Source organism: Simochromis diagramma, unplaced genomic scaffold, assembly GCF_900408965.1.
Source record: "Simochromis diagramma unplaced genomic scaffold, fSimDia1.1 OVJJ01000483.1, whole genome shotgun sequence".
NCBI lineage: Eukaryota > Metazoa > Chordata > Actinopteri > Cichliformes > Cichlidae > Simochromis > Simochromis diagramma.
Genome location: NW_024386835.1, coordinates 6,506,793 through 6,528,344, shown reverse-complemented (window position 1 = coordinate 6,528,344; position 21,552 = coordinate 6,506,793). Strand labels below are relative to the sequence as shown.

General features: G+C 41.8%; 2 protein-coding genes across 11 annotated transcripts in view; one reads left to right on the top strand and one right to left on the bottom strand.

Moving 5' to 3' along the window:
* tacc1 (transforming, acidic coiled-coil containing protein 1) overlaps positions 1-18,475 on the bottom strand; it is a 30,932-nt gene extending 12,457 nt beyond the window's left edge. For 3 of the 6 annotated variants that reach the window (XM_040029049.1, XM_040029050.1, XM_040029051.1), the window contains exon 1: positions 958-1,528. In XM_040029049.1, coding sequence (XP_039884983.1) covers positions 958-1,118 — 161 coding nt within the window. In that variant the 5' untranslated portion in view covers positions 1,119-1,528. Of the gene's footprint in view, positions 1-957; positions 1,529-14,276; positions 15,862-18,303 lie in introns of those variants that run through there. The other 3 variants (XM_040029054.1, XM_040029053.1, XM_040029052.1) reach the window with 3 other exon arrangements.
* aggf1 (angiogenic factor with G patch and FHA domains 1) lies at positions 7,725-13,856 on the top strand. 5 transcript variants are annotated; one of them, XM_040029060.1, is made up of 16 exons: positions 7,725-7,874; positions 7,960-8,015; positions 8,173-8,372; positions 9,171-9,270; positions 9,363-9,541; positions 9,644-9,775; positions 9,877-10,074; positions 10,263-10,332; positions 11,388-11,496; positions 11,739-11,790; positions 11,907-12,008; positions 12,101-12,266; positions 12,425-12,504; positions 12,609-12,736; positions 12,824-12,923; positions 13,026-13,856. In XM_040029060.1, exons 3-16 carry the CDS (start codon positions 8,181-8,183, stop codon positions 13,272-13,274), a joined length of 1,857 nt encoding a protein of 618 aa, XP_039884994.1. In that variant the 5' UTR covers positions 7,725-7,874; positions 7,960-8,015; positions 8,173-8,180; the 3' UTR covers positions 13,275-13,856. The 5 variants fall into 5 exon arrangements, with proteins under 5 accessions (XP_039884994.1, XP_039884990.1, XP_039884993.1 ...); XM_040029056.1 differs by lacking the exon at positions 10,263-10,332 and adding an exon at positions 10,774-11,215 and having other exon boundaries at positions 7,726-7,874; XM_040029059.1 differs by lacking the exon at positions 10,263-10,332 and adding an exon at positions 10,774-11,215 and having other exon boundaries at positions 7,726-7,874; positions 7,960-8,028.
* Positions 18,476-21,552: the final 3,077 nt, after the last annotated feature.

Here is a 21,552-nt window from a genome sequence, read left to right as displayed (position 1 = left end):
AATTTCACAAGTGACGCATGATGTAAATTAAGTTTGACATCTAGAGGATTCTGAGTAACAAAAATCAAATATAAAAATCACATTTTATTGCAACTTAAATGTGCCACTGTCCCAGCTATTATCCTCTGCTGTTGCATTATGGCTTGGAAAGACTCAGTATTGTCTGAACTGGTGAAGGAGTGAAATACAGATAAAGTGAAAGATACATAGAGGAAGAGGAAGTGCAAGTAAGCCAGCCCACTATTTCCTGTTACATTGCTAGAATCATGGGGTATGAAGTATGAAACTGTAACATCCAAGCTGTAAATGATGTATTAAATCAGAATATGAACATTAAAACAGAATAAAATGATGTGTGATTTTATAACGTTGCATCATTCGATTAGATCTAGCAGTAAGAATTGCTGTTGCTCTGGTTGAATCTAATTTCACAGGATAGTAAACATTGATTTTGTCATTTGATTACTTGATACCCGATGACAGGATATTGTGTCTAGTTGAGTGTGCAAGAGTGGAAACAGTTGTGAGTTTACTTGGAGCAATAGTAAGTATCCATAGTGTCAAAGCAGGTACATGAGGACCTGATAACTTGGGAGCCTGTCGTGTTTGTGTGATCTGAGCAATGATTACCTCGTTGAGCTACCTGCCTGTGCAGTGTGAGTGTGTGCGTTCTTGTACAGATCTGACAACGTGCCAGTGAGTCTAAGAAAAACACTCAAACGTGGTGACAATCGAAAGCACAGCCACACCACAAATGTGTCCGCCCTGCAGGACAACGCAGCACGCGAAATATAAAAAATGACACCAATATTTTTTCTCCTCCTCCCTTTCCTCGGCCTATTTCATCAAACCCTTAAAACAGCAGAGATTCTTCAACCTGACAGGCCGACGAGCAGGTAAATAAAACTGTGTGAGCCACCCTATCAGTAGTCACGGGGGCTCCAGTGCAACACTTGCCTGCAGCCTTGAGATCTCTCCTCCTCGTCTTCGTCTACTCTCTCTCCACGTTGCTCCCTCTCCTCGCTGGCCTCCTGCCCGTCTTCATCCTCCTCTCCCTCTCCCCCGCGCACTGCCGTCCATGTCCATTTAGCCCATGACACGGGTGAGAGCCAAGACATCACTCTTTATTCCAGCAGGGTCCTCTGACCCTCTCTCACCGATAGCCGTGGATTGGTTTCCAGCACTTGACTGATCCTTTTCTGATTCTTCCTCAGGTTTCCACCCAACCAACACCTCTCACATCTTTCTATAGAGGTTCCCACTTCTCACACTTCTCAGTTTCCCATGAAGGGAACTACACATTTTTACACTACCCAACTTCTATATCACTAATCTCAAAATTACAAAGACTTGAGCTGCGTTCTCTGCCCTTCTTATTCTTATTTCCAGTCACGCTCTCGTCTCTGTCGCTCTCTCTCCCTCTGTCTCTGAATACCTCAGCTCTGATCAGCTGGTTTATCAAATGCTGTGCTCACTCTCTTCTCCTCTCAACCCCCTACAAACTCTCCCCTCCACCTCGGAACAGCTCACTGACAGAAAATGCAGTGGGGGAAGGCAGTGAGCTGTCAGCTCAAAGAATGAATGCAGCTTCTCTTTAGGCTTCTACATGACTTCCCCCACGGTTGAAGAATGGTATGTCCCTGTCAGGCCGCTCTTCCACTCTGAAGCAGAAGGAGGGAGTCACAAAACACACACCGAGGGAGGAGGAGGAGGAGAAGGCCTAGGGAGTGGAGGTAGAGGAGGAGCAGAGCTGTTTGGGGCTCCACATTTTATAGTCCAGAGAGAGGTTAGGAATGTGGGGCTGGATCTTAAAGCCCCTCCACCCCCACTCCTTTGTAGACTGTTTAACAGTTAACTGTTTCTCCCATCCAGTGGCAGCCAGACATGCATGACCAGGGGAACCAGTTCTGCATTTCTGTTGGAAGGCCCCAGGAGATATACCTGTCTGGATTCAATTTGTCTGAGGTAGCAGTTCAGACCACTGAACTGGCAGGAAACCAAAGTCTTCAACGCAGTCAGGAACGGGTGGTAAAAAAAAAAAAAAAACACCCCACTGTAGCAACTTAGAAGGAGAAAATTGGGTCTTAAATCTCTCAACAGAGCAATAAAATGGCCCTCTAAATACAGCAAAAAAGTCATTCACTACATTTCCATGAAAACCAACAGAAAAAAAATATATATACACGTGTGTGTGTGTGTGTGTGTGTGTGTGTGTGTGTGTGTGTGTGTGTGTGTGTGTGTGTGTGTGTGTGTGTGTGTGTGTGTGTGTTACAGAGAACCCAAAAGTGGCTTGCTTCTAGGACAATGATTTCAAATGTGCTTTTTTTTATTACATGCAATAAAGGGGGAACTTCTTAAAAGTTGAGAAAATCTATCATCCTGCCAACTATATCAGTCCTTTATTTACTTTTACACAAGACAAACACAGCAACAGATCATCTGGAGAATAGTTTAAGTTGATCTAGGTGGTTCTAGATACAAGAGAAGTCTAGAAATATCCCCTCAGTTGTGTGAATTTATAAAAACAAAGCTTACAGAGCTCCATAGTTGCTTAATTTGCAGATGTGAAGCTACTGACAATGTCTGTAAATTAATATATCACACGAAGAGACAATCTCAAGCAAATGATGTCAGTAAAGAAGAAGAAGAAGAAAAGAAGAAGAAGAAAGTGTAGAAAAACACTCACAATACACATACAGAACAGGGGGCAGTGGCAAATCCATGTATAACTGGCTAATAAGAGCTATACAGCAGTTTTTGCTGTAGATTTTCTGCACTCCTTCAACCACCTGCTGCAACAGCAAAAGCTTCTTGTGTTCACCCAGACAGACAGCACAATAATACATCCTATTTCTGTAGTCTTGTTGTATTAAGGTGCCAGAAAATTCAAGGCTTGGTTCGTCTGCTGAGCTGCTAAACTCCTCCCAAGTTCCCATCGAGGAGCAAATACACAGACGTGCTTCAGTCAGGCTCAAAGTTTCCACATTTGACCAGAAAGGGTGGAGTTTTCTACCCGCTTATTTACAGTCTGATTCTGGTAAAGATTGTGCCTGGAGTGAGGACAAAAACTGTTCCTGCATACTAAAGACATCATCTCACAAGCATGAAGAACTACTTGTGCTTTTATCTTTGAGTTGGTATCTGTTTATTTTATTTTTTTTGCCTGTGAAATGTTTGTTTGTGAAAGACAACATTTTTACTTTTTTTTTTTAAAGTCACAGAGTAGCAGCAAAGTCCTACCTTGGGTTGGGTTTTACTAGGAGAATAGATTAGCATCTTCCCACAAGTTACACGAGTGGTAATCCTGATCACTGATCGATATTTACGTCACGTTTGCGTGATAGAAACAAAGGTGTGTTTCAGTGCAGAAGAGGAAGTCTGCATATTTAAACCTTATAAACCTTATAAATAGCTCCTTCTATCGGTGGTGAGGGGTCTCTGAAGATGCATGCGAGACAGGGATAAGCATGCCTATGACTTCCCCTACTAAAAAATATACATATAAAATGAGAACTATACGTTGAGATCTTTTTTTTTTTTTTTTTTTTTTAAAAAGCCAGAAAATAACATTGAACTGAGTACTAACATCTTTTGTTTGCCGTTTACAAACCATCGAGGTTTGTGGACCAGTGCTTTACTTATCTAAAAACGGCATCAATAAACATCAGCATGAGGCAGCTGTGTGTGTGAATGTGTGTGTGTGTCTCCAGATAAAAGACCACCCCATACTTAACGGCTGCCACAGCCACAGACCAGAAAGCTTCAGCCAAGGAGTCTGAAGCACCACCAGAATCCAAACACAACTCAAAAGAGCTCAGATTTCAAGCCCAGCACGAGGTAGCCAACAGGCATTTTCTAGAAAACAGAAAGTCACTAGTAACAGACAGAATAACAATCTGGCCTCTCCCGCTACTGTGATGTTTATTCTAAGCTGACACATCAGCTGAAATTCTGACTTTCCTACTACAAATACACTAACTGCACACTTATGTTTAGTCTCTGTGTCAATATGGCTGTAACCGATATTGGAAACAATGCGGAGATCAAATGTGCAAACTGTATTCAGGCTGTGTCAACAGTCATCACTTTAAATGTTCTATCACCATAAATAGAGTGGGAGACAATAGAGGAACCATGTGATTATATAACAGCCATTCCTGTGGAGCCTAAAATAAGTGCAGACACACAAAGAGATGGCTTGGTCTCAGCAAATCCCAGAAAACTAACTGAATGTTCCCGGAAATTAATTAATGTAAAAAGAATGGGACATAAAGGGCAGAGGATGAAGAGCCGAGGAGAAGGAAAACAAAGAGGAAGGAAAATAATGAGCACGCTGCCACAGGACTGCAGTAGCTATGTGTGTGTGTGTTTGAGGAACAGAAATGGGAGAGGAAGAACCTGCAAATAAATAACCCATGCTAGCACAATGGTTTCTTACTTCTGCCTTGTGAGGAAAACTAACACGTCAGGCCAGCAAATGTGTGAAGCTCTAAGTGACACACTTGCAGTAATGTGACATGGCACTTTCAACAGCTAGCTGAAGAAAAAACTACAAGATGTGATCACATTCTTCCAGAGATGAGTGCAAGTAAAACTACTGCAAATGTCACACCACGCCTCAGTAATCTGCTCCTCTGAGCTGGCAAGCTGCAGAATCAGTGGACTGCACAGGCATCTAGTGGTCAAAAAGCATAATAACAACCAGAAAAACTTCACAAAATTTCATCAGGTGAAAAACTTAATAAAAACCATCCATTATCTTTTTTTTACCGTAATTGCTATATGACAAGCACGCATAGAGTAAAGACTCGGTTCATAGTCAACAGGCTCAGTATTGCTAAGAAGGTATTTTTTTGTGTATTACTCAGAAAACTGACTTTTCCCATCCATCCATCTTCTTCTGCTTATCCAGGGGGCCAGTTCACGGGGGCAGCGGCCTAAACAGAGAAGCCCAGACCTCCCTCTCCCCAGCCACCTCCTCCAGCTTGTCTGGGGGAGCACCAAGGCGTTCCCAGGTCAGCCGAGAGATATAATCTCTGCAGTGTGTCCTTGGTCTGCCCCGGGGCCTCCTCCCAGTGGGACATACCCAGAACACCTCACCCAGGAGGCATCCTTGTCAGATGTCCAAGCCACCTCAACTGGCTCCTTTCGATGTGACTTTTTCCATGACGTGCTTAACTTCATGGAAGTGATTGTTAAACTGGTTCTCTGTCTTGAAAAAAATATTTGGAAAAACCATCAAGCGCTACGATAAACCTGGCTCACATGAGGCCCGCCCCAGGAAAGGAAGCCCAAGAATCACCTCTGCTTCTGAGGATAGATTCATCCGAGTCACCAGCCTCAGAAATCGCAAGTTAACAGCACCTCAGATTAGAGCCCAGATAAATGCCGCACAGAGTTCCAGTAGCAGACACACCTATACATCAGCTGTTCAGAGGAGAGTGCTCGAATCAGGCCTTTATGGTCAAGAAGCCACTACTAAGAAAAAGCAACAAGCAGAAGAAATTTATTTGGGCCAAGAAACACAAGGAATGGACATCAGATTAGTGGAAAATGTGCTTTGGTCTGATGAGTCCAAATTTGAGATCTCTGGTTCCACCCGCCCTGTCTTTGAGTGACGCAGAAAAGATGAACGGATGCATGCATGGTTCCCACCGTGAAGCATGGAGGAGGAGGTGTGATGGTGTGGGGTTGCTTTTCTGGTGGCATTGTTAGGGATTTATTCAAAATTGAAGGCACACTGAAGCAGCACGGCTACCACAGCATCCTGCAGCGACATGCCATGACATCTGGTTTGTGTTTAGTTGGACCAGGATTTTTTTTTTTTCAAAGGACAATGACCCCAAACACCCCCCCCAGGCCATGTAAGGGCTGTCTGACCAAGAAGGAGAGTGATGGAGTGCTGCGCCAGATGGCCTGGCTTCCACAGTCACCTGACCCAAACCCAGTCGAGATGAGTTTGGGATGAGATGGACCGCAGAGTGAAGGCAAAAGGGCCAACATTGCTCAGCATCTCTGGGAACTCCTTCAAGACTGTTGGAAAACCATTACAGGTGACGAGCACATGAAAGCTCATCGAGATAATGCCAAGAGATAAAGCAGTAATCAAAGCAAAGGGTGGCTGTTTTGAAGAATCTAAAATATAAAACATGTTTTGAGTTATTTCGCACTTTTTTGATTTTTGTTTTGTTTTGTTTTTTCCGTTATGTTCAGGCCTACCTCACCCTGTGTAAAGACATAAATGCCCCCTAAACATAATAACTGGTGTTGCCACCCTTAAGAGCAAGAACTACAATCAAGCATTTCTGATAATGAATCTTTGACGTCACAATTTTGGTCATGTCTTCTTTACAGAATTGTTTTAATTTAACCACATTGACGGGTTTGATAATGAATGGTTTAAGGTCAAAGCATCTCAAATGGATTTTATTCCAGACTCTGATTAGGTCGCTTAAAAATGTTCACTTTTTTTTCTTCTTCTTTTGAGGCATTCAGAGGCAGATTTGCTGGTGTGTTTTGGGTCATTTCCCTGCTGCATAACTCAAGTAAGCTTGAGATTCAGAAATTCTCCTTCAGGATTTTCTAGTAAACAGCAGAATTCATGGTTCCATCAATTAAGGTGAGTCGTCCAGGTCCTGAAGCAGCAAAACAGCCCCAGACCATCACACTACCACTACTACTAAAATACTGTTAGTTTTATGCAGATGTGACTTAGATCTTTGAAAAACTTCAGCTTTTGTCTCATCAGTCAACAGAATATTTTCCCCAAAGTCTTGGGGATCATCAAGATGTTTTTTGGCAAATGTGAGGTGAGACTTTGCGTTGTTTTGGTCAGCAGTGGTTTTCTCCTTGGAGCTCTCCGGTGGATGATATATTCACACTTTCTTATTGTTGAATATTGTTGAACTCTGACCTTAATTGAAGCAAGTGAGGACTGCAGTTTTTCAGATGTTGTTCTGGGTTCTTTTGTGATCTCCTGGATGAGCCGTTCATGTGCTCTTGGAATAATTTTGTTAAGCCAAACATTTCTGTTCCACAAATAGAGAAAATTGCTTCTTGTTTTCTCCATTTGTCCATAACGGCTCTTCCTGTGGTTAATTCAACAGGTCTGGCAGTAATTAGGTTTAGGTGTCATTAGCGAAACTGAACTTAGTGTTTAAAAAAAAAGTAGTTAATCATGGTTAATTCAGGATTTAACAAGATGGGCAATTACTGTTCCACACAAGGCCAAGTAGATTTGGAGCGCCCCCCCCCCGCATTAGGTTATGATGTCTGATGATCTGAAACATGTGTGACAAATATACAAAAATAAAAAATACAATGAAAATCAGAAAAGGGGCAATGCTTTTTCACAGCATTGCAACCTATTAAAGCCTTTTGAATGCCAGTATATTCATTCAAGAAAATCCAGATAAACGTGATAGCGTAGCATAACAAAACAAAATAACTATATCTATGCTTTTTATGATAGTTAATGCTTGCAAATTAACATTAGCAATAATTTTCTTAGCATCTTGGTAACAGGGCCAGCCTTTTGCTGGGTTTCTGTTCCCTCTTATGTAAAATTGAACTAAAACAGTAATTTAAATGAGAAGCTGACATCTACAAAGTAAGTCAAAACAAATCAAAAATGAAATGTGAACGCACAAAAGGACAGGAAAGACAGGAAAAGACGAACAGTTAGATTAATTGTTAATTTTAGTGGTTTGTGTAACTATGAACGCGGCCCACCGTTAGGTGGCGGTAAAGTTCCTCATAACAGGGAAAGAATTCCGCCACACCTAAAGAAGACGTACTTCCGTCGTGACGCAATCGTTAGTAGTAAATGGCGGTCACCAACAGGCCGGACTATAAACATTTCCACGGTTCCAACTGTAACTGTCTAATTATCATCAAAACATGTACTCGGCTGTATCGCACATGCAGGATAGTTATAAGATGTTTATTTTCAACTTTCAGGTCGGCTCATGCTCCGTGCTGAGAGGAAGTTTACAACTAAAAGGACCAAGAAAACGGTAAGAAACAGAGGTATTAATATCTGTGCTCAGTTAGCTTATACACGCGTGCAGTTACATGACTTGATAAACACCCCGTGTTTTACATATGCGGACAGGTCTACAGGTTTTTTCATATACCCGCTGCTGCCTGCTAAGCGCTATCGTTTTGTTTTAGGTTAACAAATGGAGAACGACGACAGTCACGAAGAAAAAGACACGGAGCCTGAAGTGGCCGAACTCCGGCTGAAAGTCGAATCTTTGAAACAGGAGCTCAAAGAGTGCCGAGCCGAGCTGGCCAAGTTACAGAAGCAGCTGAGCCACTCCGAAAGACTGCAGCGGAGCACGGAGGGCTATAACGAAGACCTGAGGAAGCAGGTCAGTTCAAATGAAAAGAAGCCAAACATATCATAGAGATGGGAGACATATCCTCCAAATTATATCACGATGCAACAGAAGATTTTGCAATAAAGAAATTCTCACAATACGGAGAAAGATTTTATTTTCCAATGAGCTACTGTCATTGATTACCGACTTCCTAATTTAAAGCAGCAGCACTGTTACAGTGAGATAGTAGTGGCACAGCATTAATCAAACAACAGCACAACATTAGCCTAAGTGGTGTTTTCATCTGGAAATTTTTAGTTGTAGTATAAAATAACTGCTTCGTGCTTTACTTTAAAGGTAATTAGAATCACTTCACTATCATGTTGCCAGTATCTCCTCTTTCTCAGCCTGATTGTACTTTGCGGTGTGTTTTTGTAGTGGTCAAACAAATTTGTCACTTTGCTTTGTTGGAGGTACTAAATGGTAACTGAAGGCTAGCACTCGGATATAACCAGGCTTGTCTTATTGTTGCGTACCGAGTAAACGAGTTGAATTACTATAGCAATGATAATGAGATATGACATTTTTAATATGATGCAAAAATCTACACCGGCATTAATGCAGATAATCTAGACAGTCTAGATCTAAATGATGTCATTTAGTAGTTTTGTTTGTTCTGAGGTGTATTTTGAGCCAGTTTAATGTTTAAAGTGGCAAAAGGGCCAAGGTTTATTTATTTTTTTAACCTAAGTTGTGCTCTATTTTTCTGCATTATGGTTTAAACCAACCATCAATTTGAATGTTTGAATGTTTGCGCACTGAATTTTATCTCAATGTGTGTTGGTTCAGGTCGACCAGCTGAGTGCAGAGATTCATGAACGGAAGAAAAAAGATAAAGACAAAGTCGACTGTGAAACTCAAACAGAAGAATATGTATGGACAGAAACCGGTGTGTTACTTTCACATGCGCATGAATGAAATTTGCTCATTGTGTCATTAAGTTTAAAAATAGCCTAAAACTGTTTTAATATTCCTTTTCAGATTATTATAATTACTACTATGGAGACTACGGTCTGAACTCGGAGGGAGCAGACACTCAGGAAAGCCTGAACACGGCGTCAGCTGATTATGAGGCAGCAGAGAGCTCAACAACAAATGAAGCAACAGTTGCAGATGTGTCAGTTCAGCCAGACCAGACCAGTTTGGCGGTCACAACAGAGGTATCCATGTGTGTCTTTTTATTTTTATGTTAGCATTCCTATACTTATAAAAAGAGTCATATTCCATTTATAGTCACCATTATAAAACTATTTGTGTTTCAGGGGAGCGATGGAGGATCTATAGCAGATATGTTGAGGGCCACTGCTGAGGAAGCTATGACACAGACTGGGTTTGTGTTTGATGAGACTTCTGGGATGTATTATGACCACAGCACGGGCTTCTACTACGACTCGGTGTGTGAGCTGTAAAGTTTGGCAGTTTATAGTAGAGGAATTATTTTAGAGGAAGTTTAGTTTGGCACACATTTCTGATATTTTTCACCCCTCTCCATCAGGCCAGTCAGTTGTACTACGATGCCAACTCTGGCATTTACTACTACTACGATGCAGAGAGTGGACGATACCAGTTTCATTCCAGGATTGAGGTTCCTGCTGTGCAGAGTAGTGCAGAGCCGTATCAAGAAAAAACGGACGCTGATAAGAAAGGCAGAAAATTCAAGAAAGGAGTCAAGAAAACATCACAGGATGATAGGGTATGTAATAGTGCAAGATTTTATTTATGCATTCCTTAAAAATGTTACATTTTGTTGCTGACAGCTGGCTTTGACCTTTCAGTTCCCTCTTTAAAATCCAATTTGTTTTGCTGGTCTCAGTCTTCAAATAGATATTTTGTTCTTTCTATATGAAGCTAGTTGACTTAAAGACTATTCCTCTGACCTAGGTGCAAGAGGTGACTAGCTCTTTGGCTAAAATGAAGATTTCCTCTTACTGGAAAACTCCTTCCTACAGAGGTATACCTTTTTAATATTAATGTGCAAAAGATTTAAAAGTATGTGTTTGCTTTTTGTTCTTTAAAAACTGAAAATTAGCTTCTTATTGTACACAGCACCTTAACAATCTTTAAAGGTGACACAGTGAGTCAAACACTGACCCTGGTCTCTGTGTTGCCTGCATTCAATCCTGTTGTGTGAGATACGGCTAATAAAGAGTTAGTGAAGTGAAAAAGTAAACCCATGACCCTCAAAGGACGCAAATAATAAGTTGCTGAAGCTCAGCTCAACACTTAGAATTTGCTGTCAGGCCTGATTTAACCTGGTAAAGGTCTTTAGTGTATTCTCTTTGAAGACTGAGACCGTCTATAAGCTTTCTGTGCCAAAAGATTGGGGATCCACAGTACAAAGTCCAGCTTTCACAGCAGATGGTAGTTTCACTGCTCACTGTCTTAATGACAGGAAGTGAAAAGTGACGATGTAAAGCTGGAAGAAGACGAGGCCGACTGTGTTGAAAGGCAAACGACTAAGAAGAAGACAGAATCACGGAAAGCGAAACGAAGGTCTCGCAGTCCAGATGTGGCTCCACGGAGAAAAGACTCATCCAAACGCAAAGAAGACGGCGACAAATATCCATCAAAGAGAAAAAAGCAGAAAAACGGCTCGCACCATGACGATAAGGGAGACTCAAGGAAGAAAAGGAAGAAATCTAAGTCGGAAAAACATAAAAAGAAAAAGAAGGCCACTCGGAGTGATGGATCTGAGGGGAACAGTGAACCAGAAGAGGGTGAGATCACAGAGTCAGAGAGGGAAGAATGGGAGTCTACCCCCTCGTTCTCGTCGCCCTCGAGCGCAGCCTCAATGGAAAGTCCTGAATCAGAAATGGACACACAGAGTCAAGAAGGTGAGACGTAAGAGTAGTCTGAATTAACTCACATGGCGTGCATGCAGTTTGTTTTATCTGGGGCAAGTTTGTTTGATGGACCCGTCACTTTTTGGTAATGCTTGTAGCTGTCTGAGACTTGTCATATTTTTGTGAATATGAGTATGTGGTGCTTTATTTTTTTTCCTTGTAGTCAAAGACATCTGGCCTCCCTGTGTAAGAGTGACTGTGGTCAGGTCTCCTGTGCTGCAGGTGGGCACTCTGTTCATCATCACAGCCGACTCTCCAGCCACCATTGGCAGGTCTGTGGGGTTGTTTTCTGTTGCTGTTTGGTGATTGCATGGCAGCAGAAGCGTATTTTGTTCACACATTGCAACAGTGGGAAATTTTAGCACTTTAGTTGCAGTTTGAATTAAATCACTCACAAGATTTCAGAGCCGTTGTTAAAACTATGACTAGGAGTAGTCAGTAAAAAGAGGTTAAATTGATCTCTCTGTCATATAATAGCCAAGTGAAGACAACATGCTGTCTTTTGTGTTTTCAGAGAGAAAGATATGAACCACGCAATCCGAATACCGGAAATGGGAGTCAGCAAGGTACCTCTCCTTTCCGCTTTCCTGCAGGGATTGAAGTTACTCTGTTATGAATGATTGTTTTTTGTTAACACAGGCTTATGTGATTTTTCTAAATGCCAGTATGTTTGTGGTTCCAGTTCCATGCAGAGGTGTATTTTGAACAGGAGCAGCAGAGCTACATGCTGGTGGACCAGGGAAGCCAGAATGGAACGGTGATCAATGGCAACCGCATCTTACAGGTGAGCATTTTGTTTACATTTGAGTTGAAAAGGAAAAAGCAAAAAAAACCTGAACTTAGCCGATACCACGTCAATGATACTTTCATCTGCAGCCCAAAACCAAGTCTGAGCCTCATGCACTGATGCACGGCGATGAAGTGAAGATGGGAGAGACTGTGTTGTCCTTCCATATCCATTCAGGGAACGATACCTGTGATGGCTGTGAGCCCGGTCAGGTGATGGCTCACCTCAGCAAGCACAAGAGAGAAGACAACACTGGTGAGCTACTTAAAGTGAAACACGTCCACAGAGAGGGGAATATCTTTTTTTTTTTGGCATAGATTCATGAAACAACAGTGAGCCTGCTCGTTGTAAAAGCGGTGCTCTTTCCCAGTGTGAGATTACACTCCTGAGTTTGCCGCTGTTGTTTTCTAAAGGTCCTGCTCTCACCAAAGAGGATAAAGAATCACTGCGACAGAAAGAGCTGAAGCAGATGAAGGCCAAATATGGCCTGCAAGTGAGTGCAAACCTTGGTGCAGTCATAAGTTTTAACCCTCTTGTCTTTTCTTTTCCTTTTTTATAATAATGGAGGCACTCATTTCTCTGCTTTTCTGCAAACAGAGCGGTGACTTTGAGGAGACGAAAGCCTTGAAGAACCCCAAATATAAGGATCGAGCAGAATCTCGAAGGCAAACAGTGGGCAGTGAAGGTGCTTTCCAACGCGATGATGCACCGGCTTCTGTTCATGAGTAAGTGTTAGCAAATGGCTGTAGTTCCACCTGATGGGAAATGCTAGATTCAAGTGTTGATCATTCACTGTGTCTGTTTTCCAAAAGGGAGATCAGTGAAGTGAATAAAGGACGGAAGATGCTGGAAAAGATGGGCTGGAAGAAAGGAGAGGGACTGGGTAAAATGGGAACCGGAATGAAAGACCCGGTAAGACGATCCGCTGATTCTGCTGGTGGAAGTTCTCCTTTGTTTCAGTGCAAAACAGCAATGTGATTCAATTGTCTTCCTTTTCCGTTCCCGTCTTCGCAGATTCAACTGAAAATCCGAAAGTCCCAGTCGGGTTTGGGAGCAGCTGCCGCCATGTCTCTGGACGACGCGTCTTTGACTAAATCAAAGTCCCAAAAGAACTGGGAGAAGGCGCGAGAGAGGTTCGCTGATACCTGCCAGCCTGACTCGCTCGTGCCCAAAACCCAGAAGAACACTTCACCCAAAGCCTGGGTCAGATCGGAAGAGACGGAGACCACACCGAACAGCTTTGAAACAGAAGGCCAAAGTTAGGAGTCAGAAGAGAATTTCCACAGATTTAAAAACTGGGCATTTACGCATATTGACACCAAGAGGAAATGTGTCGTTTTTATTTATTTCCTCAGCTGTCAAGAGTCATGCAACCAGTTGAGACTGAATTGAGTTTTACCTCTATTCTTAAGAGAACAGGATATGCCCTCATTATTTTACTGCCACCGTAAAAACAAACAAATAAACATTATTGACCTGTCTTTCAGTGCTGTGCAGTTATATCCTCACTTACAGTGGTTAGGTAACTCTTATTTAATGTAAACCACAATAAGAGTTGCTGAAGGATTGAACTGGAGTGTCGCCTACACACACACACACACAGAGGGCAGAGGTGCCACTGTTCCTGCTAGTACAAACAAGGATGTGAATAACCTCAAGCAAACATTGACACAGTGAAGCAATATTTCTCGCATTGAGATCTTTTTTTCTTTCCTTTTTTATGATGACGACTGAGGATCTGTTCAGACAAATCAAAGCTCATCATGTCAAGTCACAACTTCTCTGTGTTACTGTCCCCAACCCCCCCAAGCCTTTAAAGAAGAACAATATTCTGAACAAGCTAAACTTATCTGTGCTGTTTGATTTACTTTGACATATTGTGGCATTGCGTCTTTTATTGTCACTTCTATGTTTGCTAAAAGCAGAGGGACAACCACATCCACATACTTGGAACTACAGTGAGCAAACATTTAACAGTCCCATCTCTATGCAACCTTATCTACGGGTTCATTTTAGGGTGTGTGAATATTTGCATGTGTGCGCAAGTCAGTCTCACACCGAGCGCAAAGAGAAGGGAAATCTAGCACAAGGTCTGTATTTTAGTTTGTATAGTACAGCCCATGAAAAGCCATTAGAATGTTTAAAGTGTCTTTGCTGATGCTGTTGTAACTGCATGAGTTAGTCATGTAGGAGAGGTGGAAATCTTCATTCTGTATCAGCTCAAAGTGCCGTAAAATTATCAAACAGCTGAGAGGCTGGACTCACGTGACAGTGTTGGTGTAACTCCTTGAGCTGGATCTCCTGCTGTTCTTCCTCTGACTTTGAGTGCCACCCATTTTGAGCTTTCCACTCTTCAACAGATGAACAGACACCTTCCACCACTGTATTTATTTCCCTCAGCTAGCAGTCATCGTCCTCATCGGTGCACTGCTGTCAGATTTCTTTCTTGACAGGTAGGTCCTCCCTCCTCTGCTCAGCTACTTTCGCAAGTCTCCTCCCTCAGTTTAACTGCGCTCACCGAGAGTAAACGTTCAATTTGTGAAACTACTCTAATAAAATTGGGAGGGATCCGCTTGTGTCTTGTGTTGCTCAGTTGTTTTGTGTATAAAGTCTAAGGCATAAAAAGATATTGTTAGTCATGAGATAAAGTGGGATGTGGCTCAGGGCTTTTGAGAGATCTGGCTTGACCAGTTCCCGATGCTGAAAGAGTATTCAGAAGAACACAGAGCCACTGTTCTTTGAAGTGCAGGCTTTTCTATTTCTATTTTCTTTTCGCAAGTTTTTATGCAGTTTGTGTGGAACGAATCTTAGTACAATTGGAAACAAACAGCTGCTTTGATTGGTGCTGTGAAAATGTCTTGGGTGTTTTGATGAAGTGCATTTTCCCATCTCTACAAGACAATCAGTGCCAGTGAAAATCATTCTGAAGAGTAAAAAAATCCATAATGCTCAATGTCAAATGACTATCAGAAACTATGCACTGTGTGAGTTAATGCTGCTAAAATGGCACTGACCCGTAATGTAGTCTGGCGTCAAAACATTCAGCGTGGATCCTTTGAGTGCTGCAGGTTACTGTGTGAGGCATATTTTACTTGACTGGATGTGTTAATAAATTAATATATGTCAATATGAAGACCAGCACCCAAGGTTACCTATCTGGGGATTGCATTGCGAGGAAATGATCAATTTTTAAATTTACCTCAACTGTCTGTCGTATATTAGTTGTGGCTGATTTGCGATTAATCCTGACGCAATAGCTCTTTATTGGGCCGCACCATCACAAGCAAGTGGAAACAAGTCTCCTCAAGTCCCTGGAGCTGGAAAAGTATCTTAGTTATGTGACAGTAATCTGCAAACATGGAGTTAGTATTTAGAGGGTGGAAAGTTTCATCAAGGAAAATGTGGTGTGGCCCAAGGAAGATACCTTAAATATTGTGATCCTAGCTAGCTGGTTAAACAAGCCATAAATGGGGGAACCACAGCCGTAGTTTTGAAACAACTGGAACATTATTAAACTGATATCTGCCTCGCACAAAGATGCCTTGTTTTGCGCCCGATCATGCTTTGAGCTGTAAATTCTGTCAAGAGCCAAGGAGCATGAAAAGGTCAGCCAGTTTTCATACCACACATTGCATCACATGGAATATACTGGGCGACACAGACTTGCAAAAAACAGACATTCATTCAACTAGTATCTGATAAAAAATAAAAGGACTCCCATATGCCTGACAGAGGGCACTATGAAGGGTGTGTCAGGTATTTGGGTGTATCGTACCTCCAATCTTGATCGTTTAGATGAGTATTTCCTGCAGTAATTTTCTATTTGATGTAGTATATGGATATTTAAAATGAAGAAAGCAAAATATATTTTGTTAAATAATTTTTAAGTGTAAACAAGAATAAAAGACTATAAAAGCTGGGTTTGAAATAACCCAGTAAGTTTCTAATATGCTATTTAACTAGGATTAACAAAATTGGATGAAATGAAATGGTATAAATTACATTTAGTACATGAAACAGTTATTTTAATGGAAGGTAATTATTAAACTATAAATCCAATCACTGAATAAACTCAGCTGTGAAATTTACTTAATAATGCCTCAATAACATTTAATTTTCATACATCAGCAAAATTAAGATGAACATGTGGCCTGATATCTCTAAGTTGTTGAGAAAACTCTGTGGACTGTTCAGGGTTAACAAAAAAGAGAGAGGGAGAAAATCTGCAGAATTATAATCTCTCACACCCAAGTGAAAAAAAAATGCCGCAGACATAAAATTATAATCATCTGTCTTTGAGTGACCTCATGTGACAGACTGGTATGAAACCAGAATCTGTGTAGTTTAGTGTTTGTTGGAATGACCACAGGGTTTAATGAGAGAAAAACTCCTCCCTCCATCATCAGTCGGAGGACGTAAATCATTTCTGTGGATTTCCATAATAGTTAAGGACCGTAATGCAAGCACGGGTGACAGCAACATGAATTACGGTAAATATATGTCAGAAATACAGTTCAGTGAGTAACGTGTCAGCAGGGTTTCATTATTTAGAAAATAAGTTGAAGTCTGTGTGGTGTATTACATAGCAGGGAGCAGTAAGAAAACACAGTTAAAATTGGATTCTAGCGGCTGTGTGCCAAAGTAAAGCCGCTGTACTGTATGTAATATACAACAGAAGCAGCAGTGAGCAGAGGGAGCAGGGTCACAGCCACAAAATGAAGCCTTTACATACAGCAGGGAGTCCTCTTGTCATTATAGTATGTCTGTGTGTGTTTCTACAATGATGAAAATTTGCAACAGCTTACTTTCTTTTTCCCTTTGGCCACACCATGACCGTCTGCCCCAATCTAACACTGTGTTATCTCAGTCTCCGTCTGTGCATGTGAGCCTATTGAGAGGCATGAGACCAGAAGTGACACGTCGGAGGAACAGTACTGCAGTGACTCAACAACCCCCACTTCTGCTTCCGCCTCTGTCGGCCCTCTCGGCCATATCCGTTTACATAAAATCTCAGCCTCTGGGCCTCTTAACATCAGAGCAAAGCTGAAGACGCAACATATTACTATTTTTAAACCTGACTGTGACTCAAAAAGAAATTCCACTTGGTATATGTAAACATAAAAAAATCACATGAGGAGAGCAGAGGTGGGGATGTGGGGGGTTAAATATCCACAGGTCATCCATCTTGATCTTTTCAGCCAAGAGGAAATAAACCTCATTCCAGCCACATTCCAGCAGCTGGAGCCAGCTCTTACTGTTTTACTCCTTTTTATATCTGCACTCTTTGAAACTCAAACATCTTAACAGAGCAGGAACTTGTGTAGAACTAAAGCATACAGCCTCTAACTGTGTATTTGAATAAGAACTGTCTGTGTATGTGACGCCATCCAGCTCAGTTTAAATATCCAGGTTAAAACCTCTGTGCTCCACACTGAAAGGAAATTCCAACAGCACTGCAGCTTTCTCATGGCAAGTGACTCACTCAAAGCCACTGATGAATGTCTTCCACCCGTGGCCTTTCCTGCTTGGAAAAGGCCCCTCTGGGTGTGTCTCCCTGTGACCTCATCTTCCCAGAAAATTCTCCAGAAACTTCAGCAGCACATGATGTAGCCCCTGTGCAAGACACCGGCAATAACAAACCAGTCTGTCTCTAAAAGAGTCTCACTTGGCTTATCACGTCATCTCTTACGGTGGTGTGTCTGTGCCTTAGTCTGCTCAGTCAATCAGAGCATCACTGTCTGTGCGTAAATGTGTGAGTGTGTGAAGGCAAGCGTCCTGTTTACTGCTGGCTGTGACAGTTTGAACAAACAAAACAGTCAATCTTAACCTAATTGTCCTTGCCAACATTGTTTGCCTTTAAATCTTTGTGCCTAATTCCTCCTCTAAGGCGACTAAATGTCATGTGTGCAAGCTTTCACCAACCTGCCAGTTACAGCCTTCACAGGAGAAGCACTAATGAGCAGAGCTACTTTACAGCCCCACAAACTATAAAACCGCCGGGTCAACAGGAGAGGGGAATTATAGATTTGTGAAAAGAGGCTTTGTATTCATGCAAAAAAAAAGAAAAGAAAAAGACAATAGTGCTCACATGGCAGCAGAACGAAACAGACACGACACATTCAAAGAGTCATCTGACACACTGTCCAAAAAGTAGCTGATCAGTACCAGAAAACACACTGTTAACAAAAGCAAGCATGTAAACTATACAGACCACTTACTTACATGAATAACGGTGCACCTGACTGGCAGGAGAAAAAGAACAGTTCAAAAGCTCTCAGTTTTTAAATAATACCTCAAATCTCTGTTGACTGACAAGCTGTGGCAGATCTGCTGCGAGGTTTAAGTCCTTCACCGAGCCGTGGATGTAGAAATCCCTGGTCAAAGATTAAAGTCCTGTGTTCAGGACAGCTGCTGGAGTTGCCGCTCTCAGAGTGGAAATTCTTGTTCGCTCTGCGTGGTGGTGATCAGTCCATGTGGCTGGATGGGAAATGGGAAATAAACTTTCTGGGCAAGGAGCCAAGAGCAGGGTTTTAAAGACACAGCCGTAGCAGTGCTATATGAGGCTGAGTCACACTTTACAGTACACTACAGCCGAGCGGAAACACTGCTTTTAAACCACTCTGTGATAACTTTAACTTATTTTAAAAGTTCATATTCTTAGCTAGATTATGATAACACTTAACTGATCTCTTTATGATTAAAGTACAGACCCAAAATATATAACACAGTTGCTTCTTATTTCTTGTAAATTTAGACTACAATAAGTAGTTTCTTATATAATCCGGTGCTTAGAACTAAGTTTTTGTTATTTTTGGAAAAAGTAGAAACTCATTTGCTAGTCCGTTATTGTTTTTTTTTTTTTTATCTCACTCAGAAAATCACATGAAGATAAAAAAGTGTGAATAAAAAAAGAAAACTTGTTTATTTATTGACCTAATTTCATTGATTTCTTTAGCGCAGTGATTGCTTAAGAAATCAGTGAGCTGGTGTCTCCCTCTAGTGTTCATTCGCGAGAAGGCATCTGCAACAAAGTGGCGCTGTCAGCAAAAACTACAGCAGACCCTTTACAGTTGTAAATCAGTAAATAAACGCTTGCCTCATTCATATATGATGGAGTTTATTATGTCATTTCATTATGTGCTACTTTGCGTTTCTGCCAGTCAGAGCTTTTAAAGGAAATCAGCATCCATACAAGCCTGCTGAGTTTTCAACCGTGCTGGTAATCTCTGCGGAGAACCTTCCTGGAAAGGCAAAAACGACTTCTCTGCTGAGGCATTAAAAACTTGAACAACACAGCTGCACTGCACTGTGCACTTGCATGCCCAGGGCTTAATAAACAAAAAACAAAATCTTAAAAAAATTGAAATGTTTTGATGTTTTCAAAATTGATTTCTTCAGTCTCAGCTGACTGCGGGTTTTCCCAACTTTATTAAAAGTACATTTGCATAATGACTGAAACTAGCACCACTGTTGAACAATGGCCTGTAAGGTCAGTTTCTGGATCATTAATATGCAAATTGTCATGAACATTGATCAGTGACTATTGATCAATGACCAATAATAGGTGAATTATTTAAAAGTATAGCATACAACCCATAGCAAACCCATGTTACTGCCTGTAGTACTGACCCTTGTATGTGAATTGTATGAAATGAAGACACAATTCCAACATCAAACACACTTGGTTGGTGCTGAGAGTTGTCCTGTTGCTGAGGTTGGGGTCATCCTGTAATCTCTTATGAACTACCTCCACTGAAACACAAGTGAAGAGAGATGTAACATCGTACGAGACCATTATTTCATCAGCCTCCATAATGACATCTTTCACCCTATCAACAAAATCCAAGGTGTTCTGGATGTGGTGTTTAGAGCTGCCTACCAGCGAGTTGAGGTTGAAGAGAGAACTTTTAGATGTTATAGGTGACTGAATTGATCATACAGACAATTGGTCTTAAAGATACACCCTGTTTATATATCTGCGGTGAATCATACACACTTGGTGTAGCTTCCCCTGGGTATATCCTGTGGTATGAGGTCTGGTAAATGCATTGTCTTTGATCTTGTTTCAGGGGCTCACAAGTATTTTTGTCACTGAGCAGTGAAACATGCAGTGAAACGCTCCTTGAAGGCTCGATGATCCCCAAGGACAACTTTAAGTCAACTTACTTCTTTAGAGATGCCAAAAGACATTCAGGAATCCTGTAACTCAGACGCCTTCCCATGGCGCCCTCTTTAATGACAGAGTTGTCATTCAGCAATACCTGTTCTGCCCGGATTCACTTGATATACTTCAGAGTTCCACTCACCCTTCACCTGAAGCTGTTTATCCTCTGGCAGATGGCTAAGGTCACAGTCTGCCACAGCAGCAGAATGTAAGTATTGCTCCCCTTCCTCTGCACTCCTTCCTTCAAAAGGTTTATATGCAGAACCCTGCTGGAGCTGGAGTGTAGACATCCAGTAAGTAGTGGAACCCAATTTCTTCTGAACCTTAAAGGGTCCTTGCCACTTAGCCAGTAGCTTATTGTTGTCAGTAAGGAGGCGCACCAACACTTTTTGTCCAGGACTAAGGGACCTCTGCCGGGCTGATCAGTCATACCAGAACTTATGCTTCTGCAGGATTTTGGTCGTGTTCGACTGGACACTCATTTTCTGAAGTCACTCCCTCATCTGCACAACATAGTAAACAATGTTAACAGATTCCAACTTTGCCTCGTCTTCCTCCCAAATGTTTCTTAACAAGGTTAGAGGTCCTGAAACTCATAACCATACAAGAGTTCAAACAGAGAGAAAACCAGTGGAGGCTTGTGGTACTTCCTGTAGGCAAAGAGAAGATAAGGAAGCCCTTCCATTCTCATCTACCACCTTTCGAAGCATCTGCTTTAGAGTCTGATTAAACTGCTCCATTAGTCCATCAGTCAGAGGGTTTTATGAAGTGGTCCTCAGGCTTTTAATACCCAGCAGCTTGTACGCCTGACATAAAGTTAGTTCTCTGGTCGGTCAGTGTTTCCCATGGAAACCCTGCTCTTGAGAAGAGCTGTACAAGCCATTGATTTTGCCTTGATGGATTTCAGTGGGAAAACCTCAGGATATTTGGTTGCATAATCAGTAATTACAAGCATACAGCGATTCCCTGTCTTACTCTTCTCCACAGATCCAATAATGTCCATTCCAAGGCGCTCAAATGGGATGCCAATAATGAGCAGTGGTGAGAGTGGAGCTTTGGAAGGAACTTCGAAGGATATCATTTGGCACTGAGGGCAGCTCTGACAGAAGTAGGCTACATCTTTGCCAGAACAGAAAAAAATGTTGTTTAAAGCGAGCTGTGGTTTTGTGTTTTCACAGTCTGTCCAGTAAGGGAGCAGAAACCAGTGTGAATACATGTCGGCTGCCGACATGTATTCACACTGTGCAAATGAAAGTGCCAGCAGGACAACCTCCAAAAATTAAAAGTGTTGCAGGTGGTGACCACAGACCACTGCTCTCTGTTTATCCTTCCTGACTGGATTTTCTCTAGTATCGCTTTTTGTTAGTATTCTTGTCA